At 36.8% G+C, this 12386-nt stretch overlaps 1 protein-coding gene across 7 annotated transcripts in view; it reads right to left on the bottom strand.

The window, feature by feature from the left end:
* Positions 1–1394: 1394 nt before the first annotated feature.
* The window catches only part of LOC149244349 (putative CoA ligase CCL8), a 452203-nt gene continuing 441211 nt past the window's right edge, over positions 1395–12386 (bottom strand). For all 7 annotated transcript variants that reach the window (XM_089374826.1, XM_089374823.1, XM_089374822.1 and 4 more), the window contains 4 exons: positions 2981–3157; positions 1964–2017; positions 1779–1828; positions 1395–1656 (listed from right to left, as the gene is read on the bottom strand). In XM_089374826.1, the coding sequence (XP_089230952.1) occupies positions 1787–1828; positions 1964–2017; positions 2981–3157 (273 nt within the window). In that variant the 3' untranslated portion in view covers positions 1395–1656; positions 1779–1786. The remainder of the gene's footprint in view (positions 1657–1778; positions 1829–1963; positions 2018–2980; positions 3158–12386) is intronic.

The following is a 12386-nucleotide window of genomic DNA, read 5'->3' as shown; positions in this document are numbered from 1 at the left end:
ATTTTTACATAGCAGGCCTAGATTTTGGAGAGGGTTGTGAGCTCTATAATGATTTTTTGGGCGATTGATGTCAATTTAGTGTCCAAATGCAGAGTTCCTCTCTATATGTGATTATTTGCTAATTGAGAGTCACCCAAAATAAGGGTTGTGAGCTCCACAATGATCTTTTGGGTGATTGATGTCAATTTAGTGTCCAAATGCAGAGTTCCTTCAGATGTGATTATTTGCTAGTTGAGAGTCACCCAAAATAATTAGGGAGGGGAATTTAATTTCTAGACAAATCTAACTCTTAGCATAACATTCATCTTGATTATTTGAAATATGTCTCAGCCCCTAGCCAAAAGAATTAACAATAATTCTTCCAAAATGATAAATAACCCTACTCACACCTGCCACTACAAGGTATAATATTTTATTATAACACACATCTTTTTATAAATTAAAAGTATAATATTTTATTATAACTCACATCTATATATATATATATATATTTAAAAGTAATTTTATTTAATGCTGAACTAAAATTGCCCTTATAGTTTTGAATAGATGATAATTGGGTATACTATTAAAGCACTCATTAATATTAAAATTAAGGTTACTGGTTGAAAATCCATGGATAATTCTACTAACTTTACCAATAATAAAAAACTTTACATTAAAATAAAATTTTGAAAATTATCTAAAGAGAAATTGATATGTTCAAAGCTCACCAACAATGTCCGACAAAAAGAGCTCAGACATGATTTGTTACATCTTAAGCTGATACCACAAAACTAACATGTTTATCTCTTGCGCGCGCACACATATATATTCTCATTAAAGAGCTCAGACATGATCTGTTACATCTTAAGCTGATACTGCAAAACTAACATGTTTATCTCTTACGCGCGCGCGCACGCACATATATATTCTCATTAAAGAGCTCAGACATGATTTGTTACATCCATCTTAAGATGATACTGCAAAACTAACATGTTTATCTCTTACGCGCGCGCACACATATATTCTCATTTTTAAAATCACAAGAAAAGCAGCATATCTCAATGAATGCTTTTGTCAATTTCATATAAATTTGCCATGGTCGACAGCATGTAAATTTTCGATGTTTGAAAAACACCGAAAATAATGACTAAGATCCTAACCATTTGAATGCTGTTTAACTGGGAAACGAAACCCCATGTTGCAAAATCATTGACCATTGCCGTTTCCAGAATAACCTTACTAAAGTTTACCCTAAAACTGATAGAGCTGGAAGTAATGTATACTATCCTCTGTAATTTACAAAGTGCACCGGGAGAGATGCAGATATGCATATTCAATAATCTCCCTGTGCACTTCTAGTAAAACCCTAAGTTTTTAAAAACTACTCAAGAAACTAATGGTCTGAAGTGAGATACACTTTCCTCCTGTTTTTGTGCTCTTCCGAATGATTTTCTTTTTATGGATACGTCATTTATAACTTACGGCAATTGCCTGATATGAGATTATTTGTGAGATAAATGATGGAGATAGCTTCCCACAGGATGCTCCTACAGCGTTTCTTCCAATTTGCACATAAATACATGATGAACAAGGCGCAGGTCGCCTGCCCAAAGAGACCAACCGTTCTAATTTCCCACGAAACGAAGCAGCCATCTTCTTTATGTTTCATTAAAGCTATATTACACAGTAAACGAATGAATAAGATTGAAATTAAGCAGTCACCAGTGAATCAACACAGGCAAATTTTCGAAATAAATGGTAGCAAAAGAGAGTGGAAAAACAAAATTGCAATTTACCAAAGTAGTCATGCAGTTAGCAATAACTGCTTCAGCTCTTTCTTATTCACCTGTGCAGTATTGGCTATAAATTGTTAGAACTGTTAAAACTTCTAAAGATTAAATTAACTAGAAATCTCGTTTTATAATTGCAAGGAGAAATAAAAACTTCAGCAGGCACCAGGAAGATGGAAGAAGCAACCTACTTTTCCCATAGCATTACGAGGTATCGATTCCAATATGTGCAATCTTTCAGGAATCTGCATGTAGAAAGAGCACTCGAAAACTTATAGAAAGAATTTATTATCCACAGTGATTAGAAAACTGCTACATATCAAATTCATTCAACGTTACTCTTCTGTTGTCCTAGTTGATGTGTCATCACAGTAAGCAAAGAACAATGTAATATGTACAGGAAATGAGTTGAAACAATGGAATTCCTTTTTCACAATTTGATAGTTTACTAATCTCAAACATACATGGAGAAAAAGAAAAGATTGAAATTGCATTTTCATAAATTGATAGCTTTTTATTTTTTTTCCCAATGTTGTTGATTCCCGTATGTGCAGGAATCTGCATGCAGAAACAGCACTGAAAACTTATAGAAAGTATTTATTATCCGCTGAGATTACAAAACTGCTACATATTAAATTCACTCAACGTTGCTCTTCTGTTGTCCTAGTTGATGTGTCATCACAGTAGGCAAAGAACAATGTAATATGGACAGGAAATGAGTTAAAATAATGGAATTCCTTTTTCATGAGTTGATAGTTTATTAATCCCAAACCTACATAACATACCCGGAGAAAAAGAAAACATACCTGTAGAAAAAGAAAACATACCTGTAGAAAAAGAAAAGAAGATTGAAATTTTTTTTCCGTAAATTGATCATTTTTATTTTTTTTCCCAATATTGGAGTAGGATGTTATCACCAAAATTGTGACTTGATAGAGACTAAACCCCACATAAATTGTGACATGATAGAGACTAAACCCCACATAAACCAATTGGTCTACACCTCATACGTGATAAATTGATAGTTTATTGTAATCACTAATGACAAACATAAATGAAAAGAAAGAAAAAAACATCAAAAAAATTGATAATTTATTGTAATTACTAATCACAAACATAAATGGAGAGAAAGAAAAGAAAATCGAAAAAGAGATAAGGAAAGACAAAAAGAAAGGGAATTTAACTTAATAATAGAGGCAGAGGCAAACCTTGTACGGAGCAATTCTTTCCTTGGCCCATCTGTGAAGATCCTTGATGGTGAAAACTGGTTTTGAAAAGGCTGTGGTTTTCTGTGCCTCACTCTTTAGCACCATTACTGCGCATATGATTTCCCCATAGTCTGTATCTGGTAATCCAAGGACACAACACTCAGCTATGTCTGGATGCTGAAACAAAGGGAAGTTATGAGTGTCAGATACATTCTGAAATTAGTAGATACTTCATAGCAGAAATTATACATCTTATTCCATTTAGTAGACAGTTTTCCCATATGTATGTAGTCAACACTACTTAGAGAGAGCAATATTTCAATCTATTTAACAGCAAAATGTAAATCATCAATTGAAGAGAAAGAGGAGCTGTGTCTGCATTTGTATCTGCAGCCGTGATGAAGGATAACCATCGCATAAATAACTAAAGCATTGGGAGCCAAATCACTCTTATTACGAGGCCAGACGTACCACTCGAAGAGGACATTATATATCTGGGCGGTCACCATGTAAAGTTATATTAGATTATATATAATCTAAAAACATGAATATGTTAAATATGATATCTGAGAAAAATGGAGGGAGTTTGAAATTATTTTATTGGATTGATACACAGTTTGAAATTATTTTACTGAATTGAGGGTAGCTAGGGAAGGGACGCCATTACCTGTGCGCCCTCACCTCCACCTCGCCTACAAGCACGTGAACACCACATGACCTTGTACGACACGTGTCCAACATGGAGAGTCACGTGTTGTGCAGCGTGTCAGGCCATAAAACATCGTTTGCCGACCTTCCGCCCGGTCGTTTCCGCCTATTTGCCGCGATGTGTGGTTTGCCTCTTGTTTTTTTGTTCGGGTCGGGTGTTTGGGCAAAGCCCTTCACCAACGATGGTGCGGGACAGCTCCATTACCTGCCCGCTTCATGCACCATGGTTGAGTTGATGTCTGCCATTGTTTTCTTGCACGAATCCATGGTTGGAACAGGGTTTCTATTGTTCTTGTGGTTTTCCGCCTACAATTGTTGTTCAGTCTGGACCGCCGGTGGTTTAGGGTTTCCTTGGTGGTTGTTTAATTCGTGCTATTTGTTGTTTGGGGAGGAGCCAGTACCAATTTCAGCTAGTTCGAGGTCGAAGGTTGCATTTACAAGTAATTGCAGGTTTTTGTTTGGTTTTTTTGATTTTTTTTTCTCCATTTGCTAATTTCCCACTTGTTGCAGGTGTGGCGAGCTCTGGAGAAGGTCTGGCGAAGGTGTGGCGAGCTCTGGACTTGGACATGGCTTCTATCCGATAGGATTTTAATCCTACCAGCCATTTCTGATGTGTTTTTCAACACCTCACCTTGTTTATTGGAATTTTTGTTAAACTTGCAGACAGGTTTTGGGTTTTGCAGGTTAGGGTTTTAGGGTTTTGTTTGCAAGGTTAAAGTGTACTGGTTTCTTAACCATTTCCTTACTGTTCTTTTTGGGTTGAACATTGTTAGATAAGGGCAATTGGCTGCCTTCTTAAAAGTTCTTATTTGTTGCGTAGACAATATTCTTGTCTGGACGGCATAGCAATGTTGAAAATTCATATAGCAATGAGATGCTTTAAATGTGTGCCTTGGGTTTTGTGCAACAATCCTTGCATAGAGATGGCACATTACTAATCTGCAGTGTAAGGGAGGTGCAATTATGTAGGAGTGTAGAGGGTGCATACTTGTGTTAACATGCATATGCTAATCTTAGTATCTTTTGTGTGTTTCCACCTTCAGTTAATTCCATTCTGCAAGTTGTTCAGATTTAGCAATTCCGATTTGTCTTTTGTTACTGTTCAGTTTGACTTTAAGTTTAGTTCAGTTTTGAGGGTGCATGCATGGTCCGTTTTCAAATAGCGTACATCCTTAGGCTGTCCAAGGTGCTTTTATGGGAGTTCTCTATTTCTGGATGAGAGCTTAGTTCTATAGGAGGCACCAGCAGATTTGCCTGATGTGTAGTTATCCATGGAGCTAGGCTGTACTAGGTGTTCTGAGTAGGGTTAGGGTTTGACACAGTGAAACCAAGTTCTTATTGCACATGTTTAGAGACATTATTTTACCTTATTCTGTTATCTGAGAAAGGATATGTAGGGTGCGCCACTGTGTTGGTTAGTGAGTTTTGGTTTTGAGCTATTGTTGTGTATTTACTTCTTTCTGTATTCAATAGAAGATGGATGTGTTTGAGAGTTAAGATATTTTACAGAAGTATGTGCTTGTAGGTAAGCTTACTTAGATCTAGGTTATTCTTTCAAAGTTGAAAAATTGCTTACAGTGGCCTGCTTTCTATCATCCTTGTTGACTGCAATGAATAATTAGATCTGAACCATATTGTTACTGTGACTTAATAAATACCATAAGACAATAATAATAAGCCTAAGACCATTGCACATTGACCATAAGAGGCTAATAAAGTCATATGTTTTTCTGTTGGTGACTTTCCAAGTGTTTTTCTAAGGTCTGGTATATGTTTTCTGATATCTGAAATATGCTTTTTGAGATCTGGTGTACTTGTTTTAGTAAGAAGAAATCAATTTTCTACGGTTTAATATCCATAAGAAATCATTTATCAGTCTTGGGAGCATCATTTTGAAGCTAATGGTGAAGTATTAAGTGATTTATTTTGTGAAATATTGTTCATCTTTGCAGTGGAAAAAGAAGCCCCAAGACATAATATGAATTGACATAACAATTTCAAAAGGGGAATAAGTATCTAAGTTATCATTGTAGCATCTTTTGTGGACTGATATCATCTCTCTCAAATATTTCAGAGGTTGGTGTATTTTTTGAGCCATTGGTTTCAGGTCTAACTATTATGTTTGCACCCACTGGGTGGCAAACTTCATTGGTTTCTCTTTTTGTCTTTCTTATTTGAGCATTGCATGTTTGCATCTCATCTCATTGCAAAACATTACATTGACATTCTGATTTGTATTTTTCATATAACACAACATGTTCTAGCTACTCTTCGGGAATATTAACTCTTGCATAATATATCCTTCCTATACTTATCATCATTCCTTACAAAATTGTTGCATTATTAAAGTAGAGAAGGAATCTTATAGAAGTCAGATCTAAAATTAACATAAAGGTGACTTTTGTGCATGGCTTTTAGTTTCTAAATTAGCTACTTTCAGTTGAGGGTTGCCAACATTTACTTTTCCTTCCACACCATCGTCTTGGAGATAGGCTTGTCGATGTGAATGAACTTAGTAAGCATGTCGATTAGTGATTTTGAGATTGTGTGGATGTGGATGATTGCTTCAGCTTTCCTCATCATTTGAAAAAATTGATAGATCCCAAGCAGTTCAGTAGGTATTTGTCCTCTTTAATCTGTCTTTTGTCGGGGCAGAGGTCAAATTATAGTAAGGGACCTAGCAGGATATGAGACATGGAACCTAACTGGATGGTTTCTTCTTGTTGATGATTACTTCCTCATCATCTAAAAGAACTGCTAGATCCGAAGCATTTCAGGCATCGTCCTACTCTCAAGCATCGTCACCCCTAGCTTCCTTTTCAGTTTTCCTTGATGTTGTTGCAATGGACCATGGCACTATCCAGGTGTATGAAGGATCACATCGACATATCCTCCCTCTCATTCTCTTAGCTCTAGATGTTGTAGGTAAGCTTACTTAGATCTAGGTTATTCTTTCAAAGTTGAAAAACTGCTTACAATGGCCTACTTTCTAGCATCCTTGTTGACTGCAATGAATAATTAAATATGAAGCATATTGCTACTGTGACTTAATAAATACCATAAGACAATAATAATAAGCCTAAGACCATTGCACATTGACCATAAGAGGCTAATAAAGTCATATTTTTTTCTGTTGGTGACTTTCCAAGTGTTTTTCCAAGGTCTGGTATATGTTTTCTGATATCTGAAATATGTTTTTCGAGATCTAGTGTACTTGTTTCAGTAGGAAGAAATCAATTTGCTAAGGTTCAATATCCATAAGAAATCACTTATCAGTCTTGGGAGCATCATTTTGAAGCTAATGGTGAAGTATTAAGTGATTTATTTTGTGAAATATTGTTCATCTTTGCAGTGGAGAAAGAAACCCCAATACATAATATGAATTGACATAACAATTTCAAAAGGGGAATAAGTATCTAAGTTATCATTGTAGCATATTTTGTGGACTGATATCATCTCTCTTAAATATTTCAGAGGTTGGTGTATTTTTTGAGCCATTGGTTTCAGGTCTAACTATTATGTTTGCATCCATTGGGTGGAAGACTTCATTGGTTTCTCTTTTTGTCTTTCTAGGTACTAGCATTTCTTCCACTGTAATAAATAGTCTTTCAATGTTAATAATCAATTTTTTATAGACATTTGTGCTTAGCTCGCAAATAAAATTGCTTTACAGCCAACCAAGCTGTTGTTGGCTTTTTCAATGTAGTGAATGCATAGAACCATAATGTTGTTAGTGTTTCAAAGCAATAAAACAACCTAGGTTGTAAGCCGGAATGTTTCTGTGACAAGAAAAAGACACAATCCATCCAAAATCCACATCATAATGTGGTTACAACCAAAAACATATGACACCCCTATTCTTTAGGACCCTGAGAATCTTGTAAGATTTCTACATTATAATAGACTATAGATGTGCCTTCTAAAATGGATTTTGGCTACAATGTATCACACATTATGAAATAAAACAACCTAGGTTGTAAGCCAAAATGTTTCTGTGACAAGAAAAAGATACACACCATCCAAAATCCACATCGTAATGTGGTTACAACCAAAAACATATGACACCCCTATTCTTTATGGCCCTGAGAATCTTGAGTGCCAAAACTCCCCGAGTTACCTTCTTGAGCCAGGTAGGTTGGCCTACCTATCAAGGGTTGATTAGGAAATGGTTGATTGCTGCCATATGATTGACTCCAATTTGCAGCTTCCAACAATGGAGGTATTGAGTACCCATACCTCACATTTGCACTACTGACCCCTGCATTAAGTGGAGGTGTGTAATGAGCATACATAGAATTGACACCAACTCTGGCAGGAATAATGCAAGTGGGTAAACCCTCAATTTGATAGTGAGGCACTTGATGTTTATGAGATCATGGAATAATGGTGTATTATCTGCAATGGAGTCCAATGAGTTTGAAATAATCCTGGTTTCATCAGCTATTCTTGTATCATTGTCAACCATATTGATCATCCCTTATTCCTTTTCAAGCATTTGTTGTGCCTTTCTTTTTTCCTTTTCCTGTCTTGCCATTTGTTTTTGTTGGTCCTTAACTTGCCTTACTTTATCTCTTTCAATCCTTTCATCTGCTCGACGTTGCGCTGCAACAATCCTTACTGCCTTCTTCTCCTTGACTAGATCCCTTATTTTTCTGTTTTAATTCTTGCATTTCAAATTTCTTTTTTTCAGACTCAACTAACAGGTTTATATAGTCCTCTGAGGTGAGTAACTGTGAGCTTCAGCCCAGACGAAGACTACCCGATGCACCTTGCTTTTTTTCACTGATACTCTCTTTACTGGTAGCTTTAGGAACTGGCCAAGTGTCTTCTCCACCCCTCCCACCTGCATGTCATTGCTTGGTACTTCCCTTTCAATATCTGATGGAACTGATTGAACTATATCATTATCTTCATTTGATGCCTCATTATGTGCTTCATCTTCTTCCATTAATCTATTGTCCACAAAAAAAATGAACAATTTCACTGTTCAATTCTGCTGGTTGTGAGGGCATGTTCATGCTTTCTTCATTGGTTGCTAAGACACTATGTGCATTCATATTAATCATTGCTTCTGCTAGCCATGAAGGAGGGGGTTAATTGGCTTGGCAATGTCAATTGGTCATTGTCAACTGCATGTTCAACAATGTCATTAACAATATCAACAACAGGAGTTTCATGTTCTTGAGTTGGTGGAACAATCTCCATGTTACTGCGAATTTGTTCATGGTTATATTGTGTTTCACATATAGTTTCATCATCTTCAACATATAAGTGTCCCTGAGAGAGGGAAATCATATTACCAACTGCAACAACATCATCTTGGTCATCTACTTCTTGTACTTCAGCACCTGTTTGGGCATTCCCTTCTTCTTGTCCATCCACATGAAACGCTTGGCTACAACCAGTATCATGCATAAGAGCATCATAGTTCAGTGGCCAGATTCCTGTCCTCCTAAAGCCAACCTTGATATTTGATGGTGTCAAAACCCTTTTAAAAGCTTTACTTGCAAGCTCTGCTAGCTCGAACCTTTTCACCTCAACCCCTGGATTCTTTGCCATCCATGCAGCGCGCTCCGACCTGAAATAGTTCTTTAAAGGGCCAAACACACTAACATCAAGGGGTTGCAGCCTATGAGTGGTGTGAGGGGGCAATGTCAACAGGTCGATGCCTAAATTGTTTGCTTCCTCAATTGTGTGTACAGCCATGTGGCTCCCATGGCCATCTAATATCAATAGATGTCTGTTATTAGACAAGACGCCACCTAGTACCAATGCAGCAAAGTGAAAAAGCCAACTTAAAAACAGTGCTTTAGTCATCCATGCATGGGGATGTGCATCCATGCATGCACCTGGTTCACAGTTCTGTATATAGTTTTTCAGTTGATTTTTACCTTTGAATAGATAAAATCCTGGGATTAAAGTACCAATTGCATTGACACAACATAAAATAGTTATCCACTCCCTACTCTTAGGCAAAATCTTTGGCACATTTCAGCTCCCTATCTTAGAAATTACCAGCATGCCACAATTCCTCCCTCCCTGTAAACCTGTTTCATCACAGTTCCATATATGGTCTGCTCCATAAGAATGTTTATCATAAGCAAAAGAAAGTGTGTCATAGAACTTTTGCACAACTACAGGGCACAAATTTAATGCTCTGTCTCTGTCAAGGCCCTCAGCAATACACAATACAAGTTCTGGATGCCTTTTTTTAAACCCAAACCACCATGATTTACCAGGAAACCCATCTTTGAATGGGTTTGGCCTCCCTTGACAAATTTGAGCAACTGTGGATTTGAGTTGTACCAACTCTAGCCCATGTCCCCATTTGGCCATCTCTTTACACCACTCAACCACCTTGGCCTCCTCCTCCTCAGTCATAATTGTAAGAGGCCCTCTACGTTTTATATGAGTCAGTCCATTTATCCAATAATGTATTGATGAGGGAGGAATACCATGTTTTTTTTGCAAATGCCTGAACTGAGTATCCATTAAACTCTATGTCGTCAATTGCAACTAACATTTGTTCTTTTGTCCATCCTCTTATAGCACTGATCTTTTTAGTTGAACTTGCCCCTTGGACTATTGTTGAAAATGGTTCTGTGGCTGATGGTGTGTTAACATTAGCTGCTGTCACATGGTCATCCTCAACAATGTTCCTTGGGGCATTGTTGACATTGACATCAGCGGTCCTATCCTCATCAAACGAGGTGCATCGCAGTTGCGCACCCCTTGTCACTCTCCTGCCACTTCTTGTACGAGTAGCATAACTTCCTTTTGCCATAGATGCAACAACCTGTAAAATTATTGCATGCATATAGACATTATAATATTTGTAAATTATTCTCTCATACAAGGCAAAAATACTTCTGCTTTATTACAGGAAATTATCAACATGTATGTTAGTATCCTTGAAAAATCAAATATATAGAATCATTTTGTTGTATGTCTTCAAAATTATCAGTGATTGTTGTTTTGATAGCTTGTCTTTACACTTAAAATACCATGACTATATTGATTGGTTTTGTTATGCATTTCCCAACAGAGCTCTTGTTCGGTTTGACTACTTAAAATATTGTTTTGTTGTTTTCTGTAAGGATGCACTTCTCCAGAAATGGATCTCTGGCTATCAAGGAGTTATCATTGCCCAAACCAAGCATGGTATTTAATTTGACCAAGGCTCCAACTCGAGACCCCCTGAAGCACTCTTGATCACAACTTTGCCACCACAACAATTTTTTTGCCTCATACAAGGTTTTCGGTTACAGAAACGAGTCCCAGGATTTGCGTGGTAACTTCAATTTTATTTTCCTGATCGACATATTTATGGGATCTGGCTAAGTAGTAGTCATTTCATTATGCTTTTCAAGTAATCTCTCTTAGGCATTAGTTCTCATGGCGGCTGTAACGAAACATTTTGACCCATTAATTGGGGGTTAGCATATGGTAGACTTTTAAGTGGAATTGCGAGCTGAGATGATGACGGTAACTGCAGTCTTTTGTAAAATGATGGTCCATGGGTTGCATTTTTGGTTCTTGTTCACAGGTCATGTTAAAGTAGATTTCAGTATTAACCTACCTGTTAATGAATTTCACTCACTAACTTAAACCCTAGTAACTCTAGGTTTTAGGAACAGAGAATGTAACTACAAGTTATAGTAACCTAGGATATTACAGTAGGTCGTTTGAACAGAGTCGATGTTACTGAAGCACTGCATTAAATCGTGGCAGGAATCCGTTATTCGCAAGTCTTCTAACCTATCTATCTTTGGATAGTAGCTCACGGAATTAGTCCATCAAATTTCAATTGAGTTGATCATGTTCCTACATATTTTTGCATGATGTCTATATTTTCTTGCCAAGCACACCAAGCAAATAAAATCTCGCTAGGCGCATCAATATGTCTATAAGTCTGAACATAGAAATAGAAATAGGTGAATTGTGAAATAGAACTATAGGTTGTGCGTTTATTTTCATGAAAGTGACACTGAATCTGTAAGAACTTTGATAAATGAAAACAGAACTGTAAGAAGAATGAGTTGTAATTGATATAACTAGCCTGGATATATTGGCAACTGTTTTGTGATGTTGTCTTCAAGTTTGTTGAATAGTTTGAAAGCATAAGATGCAACTTCAACAGTGGGTGGACTTCTTTTATAGTTTTTGGCACTTGAATTTAATTGGTCGCTGAATGCACATGGATTGCAATGGCTTAATTTTGAATGTGTGGTCTAGATTTAATTTGATGTGATCTAATGGTTGGGAATTGGTTATTTGTTGATCCATGTGCTTTGATCTGCTTTAATGAGAAATAGAGTGAGTTGGCTGTCATTTATTGCAGTTATTGGGTCTGGGTGTCATTTATTGAACAAAGTGGGTTTAAATGTTATTGGGTTAGGTGTCATTTATTGAACATAGGGTGTTTAGTTGTTGAACAACACAACAGTTATGACTGACATACATTCCCTTTTGTTATGTGCAGGTAGGCATATTTATTTGGGATGCAAAGCTGCAGTTCTGATGAGTGGGGGTTGAATTGACTGCTGCTTTGTACTTCTGGAATAGACCATTTTGGAAGCCTTTATGGTTTTAGTTGTTTTCTAGTTGGGTCAATACGGTTTGCAATCTTAAGTAGTAAAATACTATTTATGGACAGTTGTGGGCCCAGTCAATGTATGGCGAAATTTTGGACATAAAC

The sequence above is a fragment of the Pinus tabuliformis genome, chromosome 8 (assembly GCF_031772625.1).
Source record: "Pinus tabuliformis cultivar Carrire ecotype Pingquan chromosome 8, CPIR1, whole genome shotgun sequence".
In the NCBI taxonomy this organism is placed as follows: domain Eukaryota; kingdom Viridiplantae; phylum Streptophyta; class Pinopsida; order Pinales; family Pinaceae; genus Pinus; species Pinus tabuliformis.
This window is presented reverse-complemented; position numbering and strand designations above follow the sequence as displayed.